Genomic DNA, 24551 nt, shown 5'->3' with positions numbered 1-24551 from the left:
TGAGCGTTGCAAATTTAATCACCAGCTTATTATGCCCCACACACAAAAAAATCCACAAAAAAAATGAAGAAATATGGAAAATGCAACAGCCCCACACCACACCAGTCCAGGCCAAGTCTGCTGGCTGGCAAAGGAAAATGGGGAAAATGGGAAAAGCGAAACAACAACAAACCGGCCGACTCCGTGAAAACTGCGCGGCCCGAACACACACAAAACTCAAGTGGCGCGAAAATTCGAGGCACAGTTGCAGCAGCAGCGCGCAAGCGTGCGGTTTTCCTCCACAGTTTTTCCAGCCAAAAGTAAACAAGGCAAAACGAAACGAAAACTCAAATTAAAAGTCGCATTAAATAAATGAGAAACGAACGAGGACTGCGACGAGCAAGTTCAAACAAAGCTCAAAGACAAAGTTAAATGAAATAGTCAAAGTTTGCTTTTTTCCGCAAAGGATATGAGAATATTATTTTGCAAAGAAGACTTGCATTACATTTTTCAGAAGTGCTGGCTAACAAGAATATTTAATACCTGATAACAAATTAAATTAAATGAAGATAAACGCTAAAAGAAAAGTTCAACAATAAACTATTACAGGATTGTTGTATAAAATGGCAAAAGTGAAACTTATGAGTGGAACATTTTGTGAATTAAAGTAGTTTAGGGAATACATTTCTGCAGGAAACCAAAACAAAGCAAATAGGAACTAAATTTGCAAATAAACTTTCTAAGCACATTTAAACATTTCAAAAATCTTGTGTTAATACTCCCAAACTTGAAACAAATAAGTGCACTATGGAAAACATTTTTGTATTTTATAAGTTAGTTAATAATGTAAAATAATAGTAAACACAAATAGATTAAACAAAAAAGATTTAAATTACAATATACATGTCTAAACTAATATGTTTTAAATATAATTGGAAATTAAATTGAGATGTTACAAAATATTTTTCTTTTATTTTAGTCGTTTCATAATTAACTCTACAACTTTTATGCAATAATTCCAAGCAAAGCAAACATTTTATTACTTTTTATTACCGCTTAACACTCTTGTAAAGTTATGCATTCACATTACTAGCATAAAGATAATAACGTGAGAGGTTAACAAAATTATATGGCAGTTTAAAAAGCATTTTTCGCAATTAACTCCTGACATAGCTTATCAAACTCAACAAATACTTTTTGCAACGTTTCCAGGCTTAACAAACAATAAAGTTCAACGGTGAAAAACTCATTTACAATTTACATTAAAAATACCAAGATAAAGAAAAGCAACGTGGGAGAATAACAGAAATTTAAACAACAATTACAAATTGAGCTGCCACTTTTGTGGAAACGCGAAAAGAGCAACGTGCAACGTGCAACGTTGACGCCTCATTTGCCCGAACTTCCGCCGACGTCCGAAACGACCCAAGGAAAATGGCTATCTGCGGCGCCGGCCCCACCTTAATGGTAAGTGCACGGGGTTCATCATTCTGAAATTTTAATATAAATAACCGACAACTGCGAGGGTCATCGAGGCGTGAAAACAACAAGCGCCAGTGGAGAGTCTTCGGGGCGAAAATGGGCAGGGTCTGGGAAAAATGTCGGCCGTTGCTGCGATTTTTCTGGACAGGAAATGGACGATCCACTCATTCCATATGGTCTTCCCTTCCTGGCACGCACATTTTGCGAATAATTTATTTTCATTGCACTTGAACTTCAATTAGCCAGGAAACAGTGGCGCTTGGGGTCTGGGCCACAACTTATCCAGCACTCATTTAATTACAGGCCATAAAAATCATATACCGAATGCGAATATTTCAAAGTTTTTTTGACCAAATTCGTTACGCAATCGGCATTTGTTGTTTTCGCTTTTGTGGCAAAACTCTCTTGATTTTATGACCCCGGCTTTATGATGGCCCGCTGTGGTTATCTAACCGAATCGCAATCGGAATCCATATCCAAACTGCCGGACGAAAGGAAAATGCAGCAACATTTGCAATCGAAACTGGAAATTTGCAATTTAAGTGGATGGAAAAAAGTTTGCGGCCATTTCTGGCATTTCTTTTGAGCCAAGTTTCCTTGTGGCCCAGGAAGTACCATCTCCCCATGCTCCCACTCCCATTCGCCTCCACTCCGGACCAGTCAAGTCTTTTATGTGCATTGAACTTGACTTTGCCTTGGGTTTTGGCCAGAGAAAAAGACCAAACTGGTTCTAACTACCGCCGTTGCAGCTGCAGCCACAAGCAGTTGGTAACACCCACCACCCACTGCCACTGCCAACAATTAGCCCAAGCTGTGCCTTTTGCCTGCTCCGATTTCTTCTGGTGTCTCGACTTGGTCTTGGCCCACTCTCCTTCTGGTCTGGGAGCTCTGAGCCCCGTTTTTCCGCCTTGTTGCATGCAACAAGAGGCGATGCCGTAAGCGCATATTGCAGCCAACAATTATACAAACTTGTGGCCAACAGCAATTACAGAAACCATTTAATGAAGCAACCTACTCGACATGGAAGAAAGCGAAAAAGAACAATGAAGTCCAGAGGGAGAAATTGATATATTGATTGTGTCTTCAGGAGTTTTCATAAACATCGCTTTAAGGAATAACATAAGATTTAGGCAATTCTTAAAGACATTTTTTACTTTTGGGCCAACTTTTTTTTGTAGGAAGCTGTTTAACCCATTAAAATTAAATTAAATGTAATAATGATGTAATCGCTTAAAATATATTAGCCTCTAAAAATAAAAATGCTGTTTTAAGAGTAAGATTTATGCGAAGGAAAGGATTTTGATTGCATTAAAGCTCAAGAGTTACAACGTCTGTACACCCATATTAAAATCTAAAAGCTACTTAATTAAGAAACAATTTAACTTCCCTAAACACAAAAGAAATGATGTCATAAAAAATCATTACAATCAGTCTACTTCCTCATCACCTGAGAGCAAATTCAATGCAATTTGTTACATTTAAGTGAACAAGACTTTTATTATTGGTTGTCTTGTAAAATAAACCATACCAAAACAACAATAAACAAGAAAGGAAAGCTAACTTCGGGCGGAGCCGAAGTTGATATACCCTTGCAGAATATTATGTACATTATATTCTCCAAAATTATTCATATGATGCATTCTTAATACTCATAAAAAATCCCAACTTCCTAACTTTAAAAACACCAAAGTTATGGCATTTCCAATCGTTCAGTTAAATGGCAGCTATAGGATATAGTCGGCCGATCCTTATGAAATTTGGTAGGTCGGATTGATTAACCAAATATAAAACCCATAGAAAATTCCAGCTTCCTAACTTTACAAACACCAAAGTTGTGGTATTTCCAATCGTTCAGTTAAATGGCAGCTATAGGATATAGTCGGCCGATCCTTACAAAATTTGGTACGTCGGATTGATTGGCCAAAATAAAACCCATAGAAAATCCCAGCTTCCTAACTTTACAAACACCAAAGTTATGGCATTTCCGATCAATCAGTTATATGGCAGCTATAGGATATAGTCGGCCGATCCTTACAAAATTTGGTACGTCGGATTGATTGGCCAAAATAAAACCCATAGAAAATCCCAACTTCCTAACTTTACATCAAAGTTATGGCATTTCCGATCAATCAGTTATATGGCAGCTAAAGGATATAGTCGGCCGATCCCGGCCGTTCCGACTTATATACTGCGTGCAAAGGAACGAAGGGTGTCTGCAAAGTTTCAATTCGATAGCTTTAAAACTGAGAGACTAGTTTGCGTAGAAACAGACAGACGGACAGACGGACAGACGGACAGACAGACGGACAGACGGACAGACGGACATGGCTATATCAACTCAGGAGGTGATCCTGATCAAGAATATATATACTTTATAGGGTCGGAGATGTCTCCTTCACTGCGTTGCACACTTTTGACCAAAATTATAATACCCTCTGCAAGGGTATAATGACTGCGCAGTACTTTCAAATTGTCAGCACAATAAATATATCTTGTAAACAGCTGTAAAACTCAAGAGCCAATGGTAAAAACGTAATTTAATCAAAGTTTAGCTTTCACTGCAAATATTAAAGTTTCAATTCCAAACTAATGTCAAAACAAGCGAAAACTTTTAAAACGGAATGCAGATGAACGAAGGAGTCCTGTTTCTTTGCCTCTTAGCGGGTCGTAAAAGAATTGTTAACTAGTTTTCGCAGCTCTTTTAAGGCCATAAAATCCAACTGAGCAAACAGAAACAAACGCAAATAGCAACAATTTTTATCGCTCTTTTCTATTGAATTTTAAAACGAATCCAGAGCGTGTCCCAACTGGAATGAAAAGACACTTTTCCGGGCAGGGAAATAAACCGAAAAGTGTTAAATAGAAAGCACATAAAATTTTATGCAACCCAACTGCGCGGCCTGAGGTTGAGTAAATATTCTACATAGAAAAACGAGAACGGGGAGAAGGGGTGCCGATGCAGTTGCCAGGTTACTAGGCTCAAAGGGTGGGCGTAAAGGGGGCGTGGCACACTGGCTAAAACGGGGAGGTGGGGGCGTGGCTGTATGACGCTGTCGTTGACTGTGCCAACTTCATAAAAATTCACTCAGGCGCAGTTTTAACGGCCGTTAAATGTTTACGCGGTTGCATTTTTAACGACCGTTGACAGTTCATTTGGATTTAGCTCGATGGGCTTAGTTAAAGAAGTGCTGGAAAGAGAGATAAGTCATTTAAGTCCCCCTGTGGGATTTATTCGGCTTAAAGGCCATATGAACATATCCAATATTCAGTTGAATGGCTGGATTTAGTTTAGTTCCTGCCGAGCCATCAACATACCTCCGTCACTTTCATATCGCAGTCCATCGCGAAATGTAAGTTAATGATACAGCTGGCCGCATTGCATCACAGCCAAACCAATTCGAATACCATAATTGGTCTTACGTAAAACGAGAGTGCAAGAAAAGCAATTGAAATCGAGCATCGATGAGTTTAATGGCCATAAAAGCCAAGTTCAACATGTTGACGTGAAAGTGGCGGCCAGGCCAGCACCCAACTTCGATCGAGCAGAGCTCGTGCGCAACTCGTTTTATTTGTTTTGTTTTTTTGAGAGTCCAAATCCATGCCGAGAATCGAGCTGAGTTAAAGCCAGGTTCCAGTTGCAGTTGGAGCTGCAGCTTCCGTCCAAATGCGGCTTGGTGGAAAGTGAAAGTGGGCAGACGACCAAAAAGCAGGTGGACGGGTGGACACATACATATACGGATTATTTATGGGTCTGGGCGGCCGTCTATGTAAACCAAAGTTGGTTCAACCCTCGCAGTTGGTCGTAAATTATTATTTTTCTGCGATTTTTCGATAAATGATCATCACATATTGATTGCGAAATCAAGTCATTTGGATGACTCCTATCCTTGAAATAAAAAGTTGGAGTTTTTTAAATTAATTTTTCATTTTGTTTCATTGTTTTTTGGAAAAAAGATAATTCTTAGGAATGAAATTTCGTATGCTAGTGGCCAGGTAGAAACATATTTCGCTTTTCGACATAATTTAAAGAGTAATAAGATAGCTGGAAATCAAAAATCTTTAATGGTATTAATATTATTAAAAAAGTAACTATTCCCCTCTTGATTTTTGACACCATTTAAAGACTGATAATAAAGGCTTAAAACAGGCTTAAGTCTTGATAATATCATTACAGTATAACTTATAAATTAAGCCTACAATTTACTTAGACCCATTTCATCGTATTCTTTTCCTTATTTAGCTACTGACTCTGACTGTAATCCTGTCTTCAAGTCAAGCCACGGATACCTGGCAGCGTTTGCCCTCTCTTGAAACCTTTTCTACTTACGAGGTAAAGATTGGAAGCCGTAACTTTAAATAAGGATCTAAAATATAACCCAAATATTTTCAGGACATGCAGCGTTACTTTGATCAGCGTAATTTCCGCAGTATGCGACAAATTGACAATCCCACGGGAGACACTTACCTGGCGGCCTTTAATCAGTACAACGAGCAGGTGGAGGACAAGAAACCCAGTCGGGTGACCCACTCCAATTCCAGGATAAAACGGGAGCAGCGTCAACTGCCCACTGCCCCGAGAATGTTGCGATTCGAATTGGCAGATGCAGTGGAACCGAGTCCGGAACTTAAGCAGATCCTAAGGCAATATCATGCCAGGGCCTTGAAGGAAAATCCCACTCCTGTGAGTCCTGTCAGTACCACTCAGGAACCTTCACCAGCTGTTAGTACTACCAAGGACAACAAGGCTAAGTCCCGCAAACCACGTCGCCAGAGAAGATCAGTCATTGGATCCCAACAGCCAGCGGATTTTAAGGTCCAGATGATTCCTTTCCAAGAAACAGATGCGAGAGAACCCGATCCACTGACCGCTCAGCTGATCAAGAAGGGCCGCACCCTGGACCTCCAAAGTCAGGCCACTAGATCTGCTCCAGATCTCCACCAGTTGAAACCCCAAGCGACTAGGAAGAAACCTTTCCAGGTGCGGATTCGCAAGACAAAGCGATCCAAACGCTCAGCTCCTCAAATGATCAAGTTTGAGTTGGCGGATGCCAAACCTTTGCCTCAAAGAGCCGGAAAACAGATGCTATCTGAAGCGGTTCCCACACTCCTGACCATGGAAACCCAGGTGAGGAATAAGACCCAGCCCAATCAGTTGACCACGCCCACTTCGCGGGTGGAAGACAATGACATCCTGACAGGTGAGGCCACGGCTGAAACCAAGCGGATGTATGTTTACAAGGAGTCACCTCTCAATTCTGGACATGTTAAGACCAAGAAATCCTTGAGTGCCCTTCCTCACGAAGTTCAAAAGGTCATCGGTCAACTGATGAAGGATGGATTGGGTGGCAAAGCGTATGTGAAGTATCTTCCTGCCCAGAAAACCGATTACGAGCACTACAAGGCCAAACCCATATCCTATGGCGCCAAGCCTTTGGGTAACTATGTGAAGTACATCAACAAGCAGGTGGAACCATCGGTGGCTCCAGCTCCTGTCCAAGTGCACATCCAACCAGTTCCCGTGGTGGAGCAACTCCGGTATGTTTACAAGCCCGCCTATGTGGCAGCTGCTCCCACAATAGCCCAACCCATTGTGGTTCAGGAGGCACCGGCTCCCACGGTTGCGGTGGAGGAAGTGCATCACACCTACACCGCTGAGCTGGCACCACCGCCCACCCAGAGTCTGGAGGTGATTGTCCCACAGTTCAGGCCTTCCAAGCCAGATCCCCTACTGGCCGAAGCACCTGCCATCTACGGGAAACCCCAGGAGTCGTATAACTACGAAATCCAGCCGGAGCCCTCGCCTCTGATCAAGATCGAGTACCATGCCCAGGCGGATGGCATCAAGGAGCACTACAAGCAGCTGCCGGAGTTCCAGCAACTGTCCACCCTCATTGGCAAGTCCCCGGATGACCAGATCCATGGCCTAACCTATCTGCTGGCCAAGGAGATGCAGGCCAAGTTGCAGAGGCAGGGCAAACAGCTGGTGGATCGGCCGCAGGACAGCACGGCACCCATCCTCTTCCATCCGGCACAAAGTCCAGCCCCGGCACCCACTCTGAAGACCCTGTTGGATCACGGATCCCTGGGCGTCCAGCCGGGTCGATTGATCGGCATGGCCAAGACCAAGCAGTATGTGCCCATCATCGAGCCGGGCAACAACGATGTCAAGGAGCTGCCCGCTGTGCCCACCAAGCTGCCCACACCCAGTTCCTACATCGACTACACCCACGGACATGGCCTGTCCAACGGATACGAGGGCGTGGCCCATGTGGAGGAGCCGGTGACGACGGTGGAGCACGTGGTGCACCATCCCACGGTGGCCACGCAACCGCAGGTTGAGCAGATCCAGATCCAGCACCTTAATCCCCACCAGCACCACCAACAGAACCACCTCCAGCAGCACCACCAACAGAACCACATCCAGCAGCACCACCACAACCTGGTGGCCACTGTCCTGCCGGCGGAACTGGACGCGGACAAGGGCGAGAATGGCCTGCACTTTGTGCACAGCCAGGAGGACAAGTCGGTGAGTGGCGATGCACCCTTAAGAGCCGTAGATTTAATCACCCCTCAGAACTTAGGCTTAGATTACAGGCGGACTTCTTATAGTTGTATTGCCTGTAATTCGAATTAAGTCCATAATGTTTACCCAAGTAACTAACACAATTATAAATTTATAATAACAAAAATTTAACTTCCATTACAAGATTTTTGTAGATGGTTAATTAATAGATCGTTTAATTGATAGATAAAAAGTTATTAAAAAAAAATTTAATGACAGCAAATTCTCTTATTGTTAAAACAACAATATTTGATTAATGAAATTTAAATACAAAACAAATTCATAAGCTTTTAAAAACTTGTAAGATAAGCAAAAGAGTGCTTTGTAACATTCCCTTAAGGGGGTATATACCTTTTTTTGTCGAAAAAAATAGGAAAGTATGAATTTTTTTATGTATGTAACTATTGTTTTTATTAAATGAATGATTATATTTTCTGAAAGTTTAGATTGTTGACAATGTTTATGCAAAAATTTTTGAAAAAATATTTAATAGTTTTTAAGGTGCCTTGCGGTGATAATTCCCCAGGACAAATGGGTCAACTGATACCGAAAAAATAAAAATATTTCATTAGTTTAAAGTAGTATCCTGTACTTGAACGAACGTTTAAAAAAAAATTTTTTTACGGGAACGTTTAATGCAAAAAATGACGTTTTTGGACGCGAAAATTCTTACAAAATAATCTATTTCGGCGAAATAAAAATTTTTACATGAAAAAACGATCGTTCAAGTACTAATAAAATTCATTACGAACATTTAAAAAAAAATTTGAAGAAAATCGGTTCAGTAGTTTTTCGCCAATCCATATCACCGCAAAGTCATTTTTAAAACAAGAAAGGAAAGCTAACTTCGGGCGGAGCCGAAGTTGATATACCCTTGCAGAATATTCTGTAAATTATATTCTCCAAAATTATTCATATGATGCAATCTTAATACTCATAAAAAATCCCAACTTCCTAACTTTAAAAACACCAAAGTTATGGCATTTCCAATCGTTCAGTTATATGGCAGCTATAGGATATAGTCGGCCGATCCTTATGAAATTTGATAGGTTGGATTGATTGGTTAAAAATAGAACCCATAGAAAATCCCAACTTCCTAACTTAACAAAAACCAAAGTTGTGGCATTTCCGATCAATCAGTTATATGGTGGCTATAGGATATAGTCGGCCGATCCTTATGAAATTTGGTAGTTCGGATTGATAGGCCAAATATAACACCCATAGAAAATCCCAACTTCCTAACTTCACAAACACCAAAGTTATGGCATTTCCGATCAATCAGTTATATGGCAGCTATAGGATATAGTCGGCCGATCTTTATGAAATTTGGTAGGTCGGATTGATTGGCCAAATATAAAACCCATATAAAATTCCAACTTCCTAACTTAACAAACAGCAGAGTTATGGCATTTCCGATCAATCAGTTATATGGCAGCTATAGGATATAGTCGGCCGATCCCGGCCGTTCCGACTTATATACTGCGTGCAAAGGAAAGAAGGGTGTGTGCAAAGTTTCAATTCGATATCTTTAAAACTGAGAGACTAGTTCGCGTAGAAACAGACAGACGGACAGACAGACGGACAGACGGACAGACGGACAGACGGACAGACGGACAGACGGACAGACGGACAGACGGACAGACGGACATGGCTATATCAACTCAGGAGGTGATCCTGATCAAGAATATATATACTTTATAGGGTCGGAGATGTCTCCTTCACTGCGTTGCACACTTTTGACCAAAATTATAATACCCTCTGCAAGGGTATAAAAAACCATTTCGAGATATTCGCGTTTAAAGTTTCAAGTTTGGGTTTGGGCGGGGACGAGGCGCGCGGCTAGGAGCGCTGTAACTTTTTTTCTACAGCTCAAATCTCTATGAAAATTTTGGGAAATATTCTCAAGAAGTTGTTCTTTAAGATAAAGCAAAAAAAAAAATTTCGATTTTTTGAAAATGAAAAAGGTATATACCCCCTTAAAGACCTAATATAAAAGTAAATTAATCAAACTTGCAGGAAAATCGGTTTCAATGAAAGAAAATATAATACCGTAAAATAAAAAGTTAAAAAACATTTTTTGATATTTATACAAAATATATGTTTTTTTGTTAACTCAATCAATCAATGTCTAAAAGTCCTACTCCAATCTCCTATTTTAAGTTATTTTGTTACCTTTATTTAACATATGCCAAAACGTTTGCATATCAAAATATGTTAATATCGTAAAGTGGTGGTTGGTCTTGGGGAAGCTCCACTGTAGTAGCGGGGAGTAAGCCCCCCGAATGCATTAAATTAAGGCATACCTTGGGGCGCTCGACAAAAGGCTTAGCGCTCTGCCGAAAGCGTGCCCCATTGATTGGCATAGGCAAAAACACAATCAGCATAAATAAGACGAGCTGGGGCGGCCACAAACAAACACGGTGCCAGACGGATAGACACTCCACTGCACGACACTGCGGCAGTCACAACAATGGAATCCCCTGCAGCAGGGACCTCCACTCAGACCTCCGCATCCACATCCACATCCACATCCCCATCCACATCTACTCGATGCCCCATTCTGCATCCTTTTAAGCCCACCTTTCCCCAAGTTACCGCTCTGTGTGCAATTCAGTTTGATTGCCGATCCATGTCTCGCCGGTAATGCACTTAATCGAATAATTTTCAAGTTCGACAAGCATTTTCAATGTCGTTAGCCAGTGTTCCCCCCCATTTCTCCAGCCCCTCCCCGCCAATCCATCGTCTGGTACCTGGCAACACAGCCACAAAAGCAATGCAAACGACTTCGTCTTTCATTACTATATAGTACTATCCATTCGACTGCAGCTTGCAAGTACACTTGGAAAAATATTTAAATAGATATCAGATTAAATTTTGAATACCCATATTTCAATTTTATATTTTTGGTTATAAATTGACCTGATATTAAAACATATAATATTCTAACCTTAGATGAATTATCTAAAGTTCTTCTTCCAAAGAGAAAAAAATTGCTAAGCTCTTTAAAAGCCTTTTCACCTCTCTTACCAAAATGGTCAAGGTCGACCCTTTTATTAAAAAAAGTTTTTTAACTGGGATAATAATATTTAACCAGTTAATATTGACTTTATATCAAAACCTATACTTATTTCTAAGTGTATCTTTGCCGGCCCGACATTTTGGGGCGCTGTCTGGACCAATTGATATAGATATATGGCAGCTGATACGGTATATATTCATTTGGCCAACCTCAAGCACTTGAAGCGTGTGCCTGGGAAATGCACTCCACTCCACATGCGTCTCGGAATTAACATTTTTCTTTCACTGGCGGAAAAACTTTCGCGCAGCTTGGGGTTTCCTGAATTTAATTTATCTGTATTTCTTTGGCGAACCAGAAGGTAAAGTCCCGGGCAATGGAGCGTCTTTGTGCGCAGCCAGGCAAAAGGCCACGAAAAGTGTCTTGGCAATGCGAAATGAGCAGGGAGTGTGTGCACAGCCACCAGACACACCTGAGTTGGGGGAATGAAAGGAAAGTACAGCAGGTGCGGGTAACCCCGTGAAAATAGCGAGTTTAAGGACACCAAAGACATCGATACGTACATACTTGTATTAAAAGCGAAATAAAATGGGGATGGGCGTAGTATTCAATTTATAGAACCAATTTGTATAGCAACTTTTTGATGGTTAAACCTTTTGATTTTAATAAATTCATAAACTCATACAAATATTAACTCGGTACTTTATACATTTCAATATACCCTTTACGAAATTTAGTGTTAGCTCTAAAAATTAAATATATTTTAAGTTTTTTCTGATTCTGATATTCAAGAAGTAAATTCTCGGAAATATGTTTTATTTTTAATATTTCTTAAAATCATTTGTCTTAATTGTTAATATTCCATAAATGGGATTTTCAGGACCGGTGGGTTCAAATTGCCCCTAAAAAATACTATCTATTCAAAAAATTATCTAAGACCTAAACTTTAATCTCCTAGAGATCCCAGAAAACAATTGCAGTTCACAGAACGTCTCCAGCATTGTTTTTCTAATGCATTAAAGTTGACCATTTTTCAATGGGACACCTTTTGAACCTATGAAATTAAAATAGTTGCTTATTGCTAAACCCACAAAATAAAACAAATCAGTAACCTAGTTTTGATTCCCAACCTATTATATATCGTAATAAATTCTGCTGCATTTCTCCCATTTAAAACCCGCCCAAGAAAGTAATCCCAAATTTGACGCCGAAAAGTTGATTTACTTAAATATCAAAACAAAATATAACACTTGGCCGCACATTGCGTCGGCCAATCGCCCAGCACTGATCACACGGCAACAGAACCACGACCGCAGTGCCCTCAGCCTCACTTCATTTCCGGACAGGCCATTTGGTAGACGAACTGGACGAGGGTGCGGGTGGGACGGCCGGTCATCCGCTTGGCGGTCAGGTAGGGCACCAGTCCGTACTTGCTCAGCAGTCCGGTGCCGCGGGTGTCCAGATGCGCCCAGTCCACGCAGGGCACCAGTTCATGGAGAATGGCGGCCGCCAGGCAGGAGGTGGCCAGTCCCCGGCCATTGTTGCTCAGATCGTAGGACAGCTCGTCGGTGACCTGCCGGCGGTAGTACTGCCACAGGGGCAGACGCCACACGCGGTCACCGGAAATGGAGCCGGCCCGCTGGAACTGCTTCCAGATGTAGTGAGAGTTGGACCAGATGCCGGTGGCGCCGCCGCCGAAGGCCTTCTTAACACCGGTATTCAGGGTGGCTATGTCCACCACCAGACGTGGCAGGTAGGTCTTCTGGCCGTAGAGCAGGGGATCCGACAGCACCACCACTCCGGCCTTGTCCAGATCCCGCACGGCCATCGACTTGCCATTGAGCAGGGTGACCACGTCGCCGGGTTTGGCAGACATGCCGGAGGGCATGTTCTCGCACAGCGGGATGATGCAGGTCACATTGATGGGCAGCGACAGCGCGGCGATGCAGCGCATCATGGCCACGCAGCAGGCGGCGGCGGACATGCTGCCCCGGTACTCATCCATGCCCTTGCAAGGACGCAGATTGAGGGCGCCCGAGTTGAAGGTGATGCCCTTGCCCACGAACAGGATGGGCTTGTCATCGGGAGCCGTGCCGCAGTAGCTCAGCTCGAGAAGCACGGGCGGCTCACAGCTGCCCTTGGCGATCATCAGGAAGGCGTTCAGCCGCTGGGCCTCGATCCAGTCCATGGTGCGCACCTCCACGGTGATGCCGCAGGGGCACAGTGCATCCACGGCGGCCTGGGCGAACATGGTGGGTGTCATGCAGTTGGCGGGGGCGTCACTTAAGCGCCTCGCCAGATTCTGGGCCTCCGCCTTGAAGATACCACGCGTCCAGCCCTCGTGATCCGGGGATTCGAAGAGCTCCAGCGTGGGCACCAGCGGCATGTTCTTCTTGGCCAGATTGTCCGGGAAACGCCAGACGGCCAGCTGCGAGCCCTCGGCCGCCTGCTCCGCATAGTCCATTCCATCGACCAGCACCTGGGTGATGCCCTGCTGCTGCAGCGACCTGGCTCCCACGCCGGCGGCCACTCTCACGAACTCCATGCCCTCGTCCAGCATCTCCAGCTCGTTGAAGCCGATCCCCTCCAGGCCCACGCCCACAACGGCCACGGCCGCAAACTCGGTATCGATGTTGTGGAACACCTTGCCGCGTCCCAGTCGTCCGTCCAACTTCGTCTCGCAGATCACCTTCATCAGCTTGCCGTGCACACGCTGGTCAATCTTCTGGCCCGCCGGCGTCAGCTTGGGGTCCTTGTCGCCCTCCTTCTGGTAGAGGCCGACGACCACGCCCCTCGTTATCGCCTTGTTCTCGCCGCAGGAGAAACGCACTCCGGCGCTGGACAGGATTCGCGGCTTGCACAGGGCACTCGCGCTTTTCAACGAGCATTGGAACTGACGAAGCTTGTTCATATTGACTGATTGCTTTGCTGGATTATATTATGATACTTCGAAAATCTGTTTAGGGTTTCCAAAAAATCCCCCTTTTTGAACGACACTAATACTGCGAATTTGAGCGATTAAAACAAGTCCGTCTGGTTCCACACTCGAAATTTTTCAGGAAAACCGGAAAAAAAAAGTTTAGAAAACAGAACAAAACTAACTCGAAAACGAAATACTGAGAATTTATTCTGGGGACCTTTTAAAACAAATGATCTGTTCTCTACCGGCGTACAAATAAAATGATACTGAACATATTGGGACCCCCGAGCTGGTAAAGCATTTGTCAACACGATTCCAAGGAGCACTTGATTTCAAATTTTTGTGTTTATGAACATTTTGGGTTAGTTATTCAAGTGCTGGTAATCTTCCTTACCACTAACTTTTATTTCATACTTCTATCAATACCTTTTTTTTCAATTTTAAAATTTTTTTTATACCCTTGCAGAGGGTTTTATAATTTCAGTCAAAAGTTTGCAACGCAGTGAAGGAGACATTTCCGACCCTATAAAGTATATATATTCTTGATCAGGATCACCCCCTGAGTTGATATAGCCATGTCCGTCTGTCCGTCCGTCTGTCCGTCCGTCCGTCCGTTTCTACGCAAACTAGTCCCTCAGTTTTAAAGCTATCTGCTTGAAACTTTCCCAAAAGTTGTGTTTTTATTGCAGGTAGTATATAAGTCGGAACGAGCCGGATCGGGAAACTATATCATATAGCTCCCATATAACTGAACGCCGGAAAAGCCATAACTTTGGTGTTTTTAAAGTTAGGAAGAAGGGATTTTCTATGGGTTTTATTTTTGGCCAATCAATCCGACCTACCAAATTTCATAAGGATCGGCCGACTATATCTTATAGCTGCCATATAACTGAACGATTGGAAATGACATAACTTTGGTGTTTTTAAAGTTAGGAAGTTGGGACTTTTTATGAGTATTAAGAATGATGCATTCTTATGATAAGAATGATGCATTATGAATAATTTGGGAGAATATAATTTATAGAATATTCTGCAAGGGTATATCAACTTTGGCTTTGCCCGAAGTTAGCTTTCCTTTCTTGTTTAAATTTAATTTTGGTTGTTGGAAATACTTTTGCAATTTGTATTCTTCATAAAAATATTAATTTTATTATAAAACCTTTAAAAAGTCATTAAAATAATATTTTAAACTTACAAAAGAAACATCTAACAAGAAGGCATTTAATTTTGCATTTAATAGTAGTAACAAAGTTAAAAAAAATGTTTAATCAGTTCTTGTGAATATTTCATTTTAATGAAAATTGCATTTCTTAAAATATAAACACCGGCCTTTCCTTCTTTTAAATAGTTAGTGCTCGCTTTATTTAAAAAAAAAAAATTTTAAAAGATAAAATTATTTAAAAAGAACAACCTTAAATTGGTTGCATATTTATGTATATCAAAAAATAACAAGCTATATGCAAGTGTGGCAAAAACCCATAGCATTTTGTTATAGTGCCATTGAAAAGCTTTTCGTCTGCGTAGAGTGTTAACGTGCAGTATACAAAATGCAATTGCCACAAAGAGGCCAAAAGGAGCACTTTCCAAGCAAGACGGCAACCACTTCCCACTCCTAAACTCTTTCTGTCGCTGCCAATCTACTTAAAATTGTTTTCGAGCTGAATTTTATTTTGCAGTGAACAGCACTTTTATTTGACTCTCAATCGACGAACAGGGAGGGCGGGTTGAAAAGCTGATTACATTTTATTTATTGGCGTCACCAAATTGCAATGGGGATATCTTGCATCTCTCGGATCTCGACTTTGGCGTTAATGCGCATTAAGCCGGGTTGGCCAAGGATGCTCCAGCAGCTCCAGTAAACAAGGAGTCGAAACTGGCCCAAAAAGGGGGTAAACTGGGAAACTGGTGCTGAAACACACATTGTTTTACTGCCGTTTAGCATGATTTTTAATAGGCTTTTGCCTTGTCCCTGTCCGAGTTGTTGGAGTTGTTGGAGTTGTCGTCATCGGACTAAGCCCCATTGCCCGTCGGTCGCTCGGTCTGGTTGTTAAACCCCAAAAACGCCGCCTGATGGTCATGATGGGCCAGGACCAGGACGAAAACCAGGACCAGCAAAGGGATGCCCAGACATTGTCCTGCTCCTGGTCTGGTCCGTCCAATCCGTCCGTCCGTCCGTCTCTGACAGGCAAACGACACTTGTTAGGCTCAAGTTTGGGTGGAGGTTAGGCCGCTCTGGGCGGATTGGCCAAAGGGACGAGGAAATGGAGCAGGAGGAGGTGAATGTGGAGGTGGAGGTGGATGGGCCAACATGCCGTTGCAATGCTCGTCATGGGACTTGTTTGACGGCATCTGCTGCTCCTTCTAACGTGTGCGAACATGGTCAGATTTTTCGGGCATTTGTCATTTTATTGTGGTCGAAATGGTCGGTAATGGTCGTCACTCAGTCTCTCAAGCCCCATACGGGGAAGCATCCATAAGACGAACATTAGCTTTTGACATTACATTCGTAGAAAAAACTTTACAAGTTATTTTTGACCAGAAAGCTTTATTTAAAAAAAATACATTTTAAAATCCAATTGTAGTCAACAGAAGGTTAGATGTTACCTTTTTTGTGACTTTAATAAGCAAGCTTTTATAAATAAAATTCACTTTAAAGATTTAAGTGTTACGCTAAACTAAAGTTTTCCATCAATTAATTAACTAAATTAATTAAGTCTAAATTGATTAAGTCTTTGACTTGGACCATATTTGTTAACAGAGCCAAAACAGGCATCTTGCCTTAGAATCGATGTGTTTAATTTGGGATTAACTAAGCCGGAACCTTGATTCGGTGTAGATTCCTTTGTTTTGGGATCCAGTAAAACGTATATGGTCCCAAAGCACAGATAATTAATTTAAAACAAAGCAGTCTCAGCATGAAATAATGCAAGAAAATCGTATTAGTTATGGAATATTAATCAAAGTCTTTCCCGAAAATTAAATAAATTCTGTACAAAATTGACAAAGTGTATAAATTAATCGTATTAAATTTGTATTGATAATAAGTTATACTAACAGATAATATTTTTTAATTGTATCATTCTTAAAGGTTCCATGTCCTTTTTATCAGTTGGCCCGTTTTCTTAAAAAAGTACTCTCTGTTTTTTTATAATTCAAAATTATGCAATTATTTTTGATGTCGTCACTCCATTGAAATATTTAAGCAATATAAAGTTCAAATAAATTTTGCATTATTTTGTAACAGTGTTTGTTATCCAAGCCATACTGTAGCATGTTTGCGTTAGTTTGTGTGTTCGCTTGCCATCTGCAGGTGCAATATTTTCTGGTTCCTACTCACATATTTTAATTTAATTTTTATTTCAACCCCTTTGCTGTTGTTTGTTTTCTTTGGCCTTCTTCTTTTTGTTGCCGAATGTGGGGGAACAACATATTTTTGCAAGTGTTGAAAAGAGGTTGCCTGGGATTTAAGTTTTATTTAATGGAGCCCTTCAACATATGTTTCGGGATTATAAGTTCGGTTCGAGCACTGCGAATCACTCGACAGAAGGGTTTTCCCAGCAGAGAGTTCCCCTCAAAAGGTTGGTCTCCCCCACAAAAATCCTCTTGGCATGTGTTGCTAATGTTATCCAAGTGCCTTTGTCCTGCAATTGATGGGCTTCCAGTGTGTTTCATTTTAAAGAAATTTGCAACTGAAAGAGCCTTAAACAAGGCAGCCCAAAATTGGTGTCGATTTCCCTCAGTTTGGCTCAGCACATCTGACCCGATGGTTGACTTTAAATTAGCTTCACTTCATCCGCTACCCATAATAAACCACAGCCACCCGACTGCAACTACATGGACGGCTAATAATTCGACCCTCCCAGAAAGGGAAAAACTATATGTAGCTCCATCCCATTGCCATTGCTATTCCTATTCCTATTCCTATTCCTATTCCTATTCCAATGATGTTTGCAACGTATTGACAGTCACATTCGCATAAAAATCACGTAGTTTGACATTTTTCTTGCTGCTCTGCCATTTCGTTAGATGGATTTTTTTTTCAGCTGCCGCTCCTGCAGGTCCGATTCTCCGGGATAACAAGGATGTGGGGTTGGGGAGGCAGAGAGGAGCAGGACTTGGAGGAGCAGGAGTTCCAGGAGCAGCAGCTGTCACGCAATCAGCCCGAGCGCAGAGCCAACAAACTGATAACTCAATTTTGGTTAGAGACGCCTCTCTACCAGCTCGCAAAAATGAAAATTGCTAACAAGCGAGCCATAAAAACTGTGGGTGGTTGCATTTAAAATTTTTCCCACTTTTCTACCCCCCCCCCCCCCTGAAAATTATACAACAATTTTCGTTGGAGGTCCGTCGGTCTAATCATCGTTCTGTGCTCTTTTCGGATCTGGAGCTGCAGCGGTCATAATTGCGTGGCCGAAAAGTTTCGTCGGAAGGCAGCAGCGGCAATTGTGTCAATGGCTGCCGTGTGGCATCAACGAGCCCAGGACATCCATTTGCCTGACGAACGCTGTTGAACACGTTCCACTTGATGGGGATTTTCACACCCCCCACTCCACTCCGGAAAGCCCCACAGCTCAGCATCCAGACATCCAACTCACCCACAAGCACATGGCATTGAAGCAGCTCCGAACGCATTACATTGTAAAATTGGTTTTTGTAAATTGTTTGGACACAACATTTATTTCCATTTAAATGCGATTTGGACCGACTCGGTTGCTGACCATCCTCGGTCCCAACTCTTGTTCAATTTTAAATGAGCATGCAGCTGCAACTGCCACATTCTCCCAATCCTGCCCCCAATCCTGCCCCCAATCCTCATCCTGGCCAGCAATCTCTGCCTGTGTCCCTTGAGGTTTTCGGGCTTCGGTACGAGGTGTTTGCAGCGCTTAAACGAATTGTGTGAATAATAAACGCAACACACTGGGGGCACAGGCATCGGATCGGGAAGGGGGGAGGTGGGGATGGGGGAATGGGGCGTGGCAGGGATTCTGGGCGGCTTTAGTTACCCAACAAGGATTAGTGTTATGGCACTGGGGGAAAGGAGTACGGAATCCTTTCCGGCTGAGTGCAAATCATGAGCTAATTGAAGAGGGTAGCTAACGCAACGATTTGAATGGCTAAGAACGAGATTAAGTGGGGTCTCACCAGACTGGAGTCATGTGGAAATTTAATACCATAAAATCTAATGCTGTCTGCCATCCAATTTAATTTCTTGTAATTTATCTCGGCGATTGGTATTTGTAATATATGCAAAAGATACGTTTGGTACACCAGGGCTTGATTGTATATAATTTTATATAAATTTAAATTATTTGTTTGATCATTTTGTTGTGAGTAGAGTAGTTAGATATATGCCCTGCTAATTTCACCTTTCACTACATGCATTTTGCACGCATTTCAATCTTTCAATAAGCTTTAAGCCTTAAAGACAAGGAAATTTAAATTAAAAATTAATTTGAATAATTATAAATATTAAAACTCATTTTTCTTTTATATTTACTGACTCGACTATGGTTATTTTTCATTGACCGCCCGGGGGCTTAATAATTGTCAGTGGTTGGTCAACTTTTCTTGATGTTTCAACCGCAAAAACCTGACAGGCAAACAACAAATCGAATTAAGTGGAAAATCACAATGAAATCCAGTCGCACAATGATTTGAGCCACACCCACGGATAATGAACATCCTGGCCCCTCCGGCCGCAAGGGTTAACCACAAGGGCAGCGGTGGGTGGTGGGTGGAGTATGGTGGCATGGTGGTCAGGGGAAAGGTTAAGGCCAGGCCAATGCCGCAGGGCAAACAAAAGGCAAAAACATTTTAATGAGCGCAGATGAAATGACAAAGCCACGGGGTTTTTGGGGGGTAGGGGCAATCGGGGGCCAGGGGATAACAATGCTGATTACATGCAAATTAAAAGAAATAAAAGTCAGCCAACGCCTTGGATGTCCGATGTCAAAGCATTTCCCTTTTGGCCAAAGGAAGTGGGTGGCTCGGAAGTGCGCATTAAGTTACCAATGGAGCTGATGGGGAGATGGCTTATTGCTTTTCTCGCCATGAAAGAAAGTTGGAGCTGCTCGGCATGTCAATTTGGACATACTTCGGCCATCTGATCGCTCACTCGCAACTAAACGAACTCACGTAGTTCGGCCTGCAATTGCATTTTGCACTCGACTCGCTGCACAATTCGCTAAAAGCCAACGGCAGGGGAAACGTGTTAAATGCAAAAAAGTGTCCGTGGAATCCAGCAATAAACTTGGCTCGCAGCGGCACTTTTGTCATATTTGGCCAGCCATCTATCTATTTATCCATCCATAGCCATCGGATGGCGACGGGGCGCAAAAAAAAAAAAGTGGAATTGGCCACGTCATCGGGAAAAGGGTCCAGTTCAATATGGCACGTGATCTGATTCGGATTCCACTTCGCTGGCTCCTACATTTTTTCCAGGCAAACATTCGGACTTATGTAGCACCACCCCCGCCCCCCTCCCAACATGTTTCATCTGCAATGTAATTATGTTCGATATAATCAAACCAACTGGTAATGAAATTCCAAACTGCAGAGCCTGGCAGTATAATGTTGAATCTTGTCTGGACTCTGCCCACAAATTTGCATACTCATCCGCTGTTGCAGTTTATTTTCATTTTTCATTTTTCTCCCCCAGACATATAGAAATCTATTAACATTTTTGCCGTGCTTCTAATGAAGCCCTTACCATCGCAGATATACATTTTTTTTTTGCATTTCATTAGGAGATGAAGGAGAGTGCAAATGTTGGCAAATTGCTGGAGCAGAGAATTTATTAATTATGTTTAACGCGTTGGCGGTAGAAAGTTGAAAGTGGAATGGGGAGACTGCAATCAAATCGAGTCTCTTTCTTTGGGGGAAAACTCCGTAGAACAAATGTCAATCAGGCTTGCCATCAAAAGAAAACACTTCTGCCAGGTCTATACATTTTCTAAGGCCCCCAAAAACTTTTGTTCTGTCACACGAAATAACATTTCCCCTTCAGTGAGTTAAATCTAGTCAACAATGTAACTTAATTAAACTTAATTTACAACTCATTAACATATCAAAAAGTTTGCCACGCCCCCTACCCCAGAGCACAAATCTTAGGGCAGGCCATAAAAACCGCAGAAGCAGCCCAAAACATGTAGCGAAAGTTGGCAACAATTGTCGTCGGGATTCCGAAAACATTTGAATGAGCGGAAACGGAAACGCACACTCACACCCGCGAGCACACATCCGCTTTGCTTATTTTATTTTCATCTGGCTGAAATGCGAAATACTTACAATAAAAAGGCAAAACCAAAATTGTTCAGGACACAACAAAACGACAGCAATGCTGCATACAGAATGCCACAGATTTTGAGGGGATTCGGATTCAATCGGGGACTCGGGGACTGGTCTCGTATATTGTTGCAAATTTCATTACGATACAATTTACAATCGCATGCATAACAAACCGAGCCGTGCGAGTGACAGACAACCTCGTGTCCCCCACTCCCCGCTGCCCAATCCCAATCCTCACCAGCTTCAGTTCCAGTTCCATCTCCATCTCCTGCTGCCCCCGAAATCGGCTAAGACCCAATTCTGCTTTTGCACTTCATTGGCGCGAGTGGAGCACTGCACATACCCTTGTTATCCTTTCAGCCTTTGTATTACCGCAATTGGATTGCATCTCAGAGAATTAACTTAATAAAGTAGTCCCTTTTGACACCCTACATGTTACTTGAAAACTAATTAAATTATATAATTTCCAGTTTGATTTTCCTATGTGGTTTTAATACAATGTTTGGGGAAATTCCTCAAAAGAAGCCCTACAATGACCTTAATTCATTGTTACTTAAAGCCATTTAATTGAACACTTGGAGAATGAGTTTTTAATTTCATCTAATTTTATAAATTTAAAACTATTACAATTTGTTAGCTACATTTTTTGTATCTTGAAAAGTGTCAGCCAAAAACTTAAGTATACTAATTTTTTTGTTCATTAAAATCAATTTATGATATACTGATAAACCATATTTATTTTTAATTTCGGATAGTTCTTTTACTTGTTTTGATATTCTGGATGTCTTAAAAAAAGGATACAAGCTGCGGAAGTTTTTCTAGTTTTAAATGAAAAATCTTTTTGAATACTAACCAATAATATGTCTTGATGTTATTCATAATTGAAAACGAGCTTGTTTTCGGCTTGTGAAAGCCATGTAACTTCTTAACGAAGAGTGTACAATAATATTTATTGATTTTAATTGAAATTGAAAACGAGCTTGCTTTCGGCCCGTAAAACCCATGTAACTTCTTAACGAAGGGTGTGCAATCTAGCAATCACAAAATGTTCTTATATGTTCGCTGTTTTTTAAGCCACTGTTGTCACGGCGCGTCTTCCAGTTGTCGCTTTCAGTCTTCACTGTACATGACAGTGTGCTTAATGCATTTTGCATCGCATACTTTTCAGCATGCGCACGAATTCCCCACTGCAGCAGTTTGGAAGTGAAATGTGCATATGGGCGGTGCTGGTTTTGGTGCCGAAAACCGGATCCTGCCCCCTTTTGCTGAATGCAACTTATCGGTTTACTGAACAATCTACGCAAATACATAACTAACTTATTCCCCGCCCCCCTTCGTCCCTTTTGTGTGTTTCGTTGCAGCTGCAGCAGTACGCCTCAAAGTATGCGTTCGGTTATCGCATACGTGATTTCCATACCGGCAACGATTTTGGCCACAAGCAGAATCGTGATCTGCACGGAGTGACACGCGGCCAGTACCATATCCTCTTGCCGGACGGAAGGATACAGAATGTAATCTACCACGCCGACGATTCGGGCTTCCATGCGGACGTCAGCTTCGAAAGTGGCGCGAAACATTGAATCTGGTCTACACCAAGCGGCCTAATGTGCAATATAACTTAAGTTAGCCATAAGATCTTCCTCTCGAAAAAAAATCAAAATGTGCAATAACCCACAGATTAGTGTCAGTTAATTGAAGACTCTTCATCGATTAAACGAGCCTTCTTCATTGACTCATTAATAAGTTCTTAACTTGGCTTATGATTTTCGCAGGTTATGCGAAAGAATTAAGTAGCCAAGTTAAGTGAAGAAAATAACTTTCAGCCTGTATCTATTTTAATTTTATTCTTAAACAAACAGCTCCGAATTACTTAAAAATGAAATCACTTCTAGTAATGTTAAGATTATTTTTTGAAATGATACAAACCGATTTAGATAATATTTTACATAAGTTCTGACACAAAAAATATGTTTTAAATTTGGCTTAAACAAAAAAATTTCATAAATTTTAATTTTAAAAACCTTAAAACTAGTACCCATAATTTTCATTGTCCAAAATTAATTTGTTACCACTGAGGAAAAAGTATTGGCTTTACTAAGGTTTAGAACATACACTAAAAATGAATAGGCTCCATTCTTGTCCTTTTTTTTACTAGAAAGTAATTTGTTGAATTTTTATTAAGGTAAAGTTATCCTAAACCAAAAATATATTTAGATTCATTTTCGGACATCATAAACATCTCAGTATAAATTCTTGCACTCCAAAGTATAAACCTTTTTATGTACCATTTACAATTTAAACATTATAAATTCCACACAGAACACACGCCTCACAATGGCCATTCATTGTTTTATTGTTCAACTAAATACCAAATAATGACATTATGCTTATTCCATTCTTGTTCAAATGCTGTCCTAGATGTTAAGTGATTTCCATCTCATTTATGGTTACTTGAGCACTGCTCAAATTAGTTTAAGCTCATGAAAAATGTATTTTAAATAAAGGAGCCTGTGCAATAATGCATACAAACAATGCCAACCAATGTGTTTAATCGATGTGCAATAAAGTGAAATCAATAAATTACTGACAGCATGCGTGAACGGAGGTCTCTGACAAATTGAGCAACTTTCAGCAAGGCGACTGCGAAATGCCTGACGGAATTGATTGGAGGCAAACCTTCGAATATTGAATTGGCAGATGAGCATTGCTCCGTTCGCCTTTTCTTCCATAATTGACTTTTAAATGTTCGTTATTGTGCGTTTAACGCACAACCTGAGCAATTATTCAAGCCTTGATAGTGACCTTTCGCTTCCGCTTGGCCTTTTATGGTTTTGGCTTTTGTTTCCCACACGCAGAATAATAACTTAGATTAATTATATTTAGAAAATCGCCCTTGAGTTTTGGCAATATGTTAAGAAAGTCTTTGTTTACAGTACATTTTAAGAAAAAGTCATATAACTTAATTTGTATTAATCATTTCTTTCTGTCAACAATTTTTAAATTATTTTTAAAAATGTTTGCAGACTTTTTTAATTTTTAAAAATATGTTATGGGGGAAAAAGTCATAAAAAAGGAAGTATTTGGTTTTGCTTTTGTTTATCAACACCAATATATAATTATAAGGTAGTTAGATTTTTTTTTATGAACAATAATCACGTTCTTTATTAATTACCCATTTACTTACCATTTATAACACCTCATTACAAAGTTGTGTATTTTTTTTTTTTGCCTTTTTAAACATATGACCGCTTAACAGAATAACAATTAAATTAAAGGTGAGCACCACCAAAAAAAAAAATAAAATA

General features: G+C 41.3%; 2 protein-coding genes across 2 annotated transcripts; one reads left to right on the top strand and one right to left on the bottom strand.

Moving 5' to 3' along the window:
- Positions 1-1413: 1413 nt before the first annotated feature.
- On the top strand, positions 1414-22826 carry LOC108052397. The gene is made up of 5 exons (XM_017134788.2): positions 1414-1446; positions 5702-5791; positions 5852-7795; positions 7835-7987; positions 22608-22826. Exons 1-5 carry the CDS (start codon positions 1414-1416, stop codon positions 22824-22826), a joined length of 2439 nt encoding a protein of 812 aa, XP_016990277.2.
- LOC108052398 (cytosol aminopeptidase) lies at positions 12240-14218 on the bottom strand. Its single transcript, XM_017134789.2, has one exon. It carries the CDS (start codon positions 13948-13950, stop codon positions 12367-12369), a length of 1584 nt encoding a protein of 527 aa, XP_016990278.1. The 5' UTR covers positions 13951-14218; the 3' UTR covers positions 12240-12366.
- Positions 22827-24551: the final 1725 nt, after the last annotated feature.

The sequence above is a fragment of the Drosophila rhopaloa genome, unplaced genomic scaffold (assembly GCF_018152115.1).
Source record: "Drosophila rhopaloa isolate 14029-0021.01 unplaced genomic scaffold, ASM1815211v1 contig_115, whole genome shotgun sequence".
Taxonomy (NCBI): domain Eukaryota; kingdom Metazoa; phylum Arthropoda; class Insecta; order Diptera; family Drosophilidae; genus Drosophila; species Drosophila rhopaloa.
The sequence above is the reverse complement of the archived record's forward strand: the minus strand, read 5'-3'. Positions and strand labels throughout refer to the sequence as shown.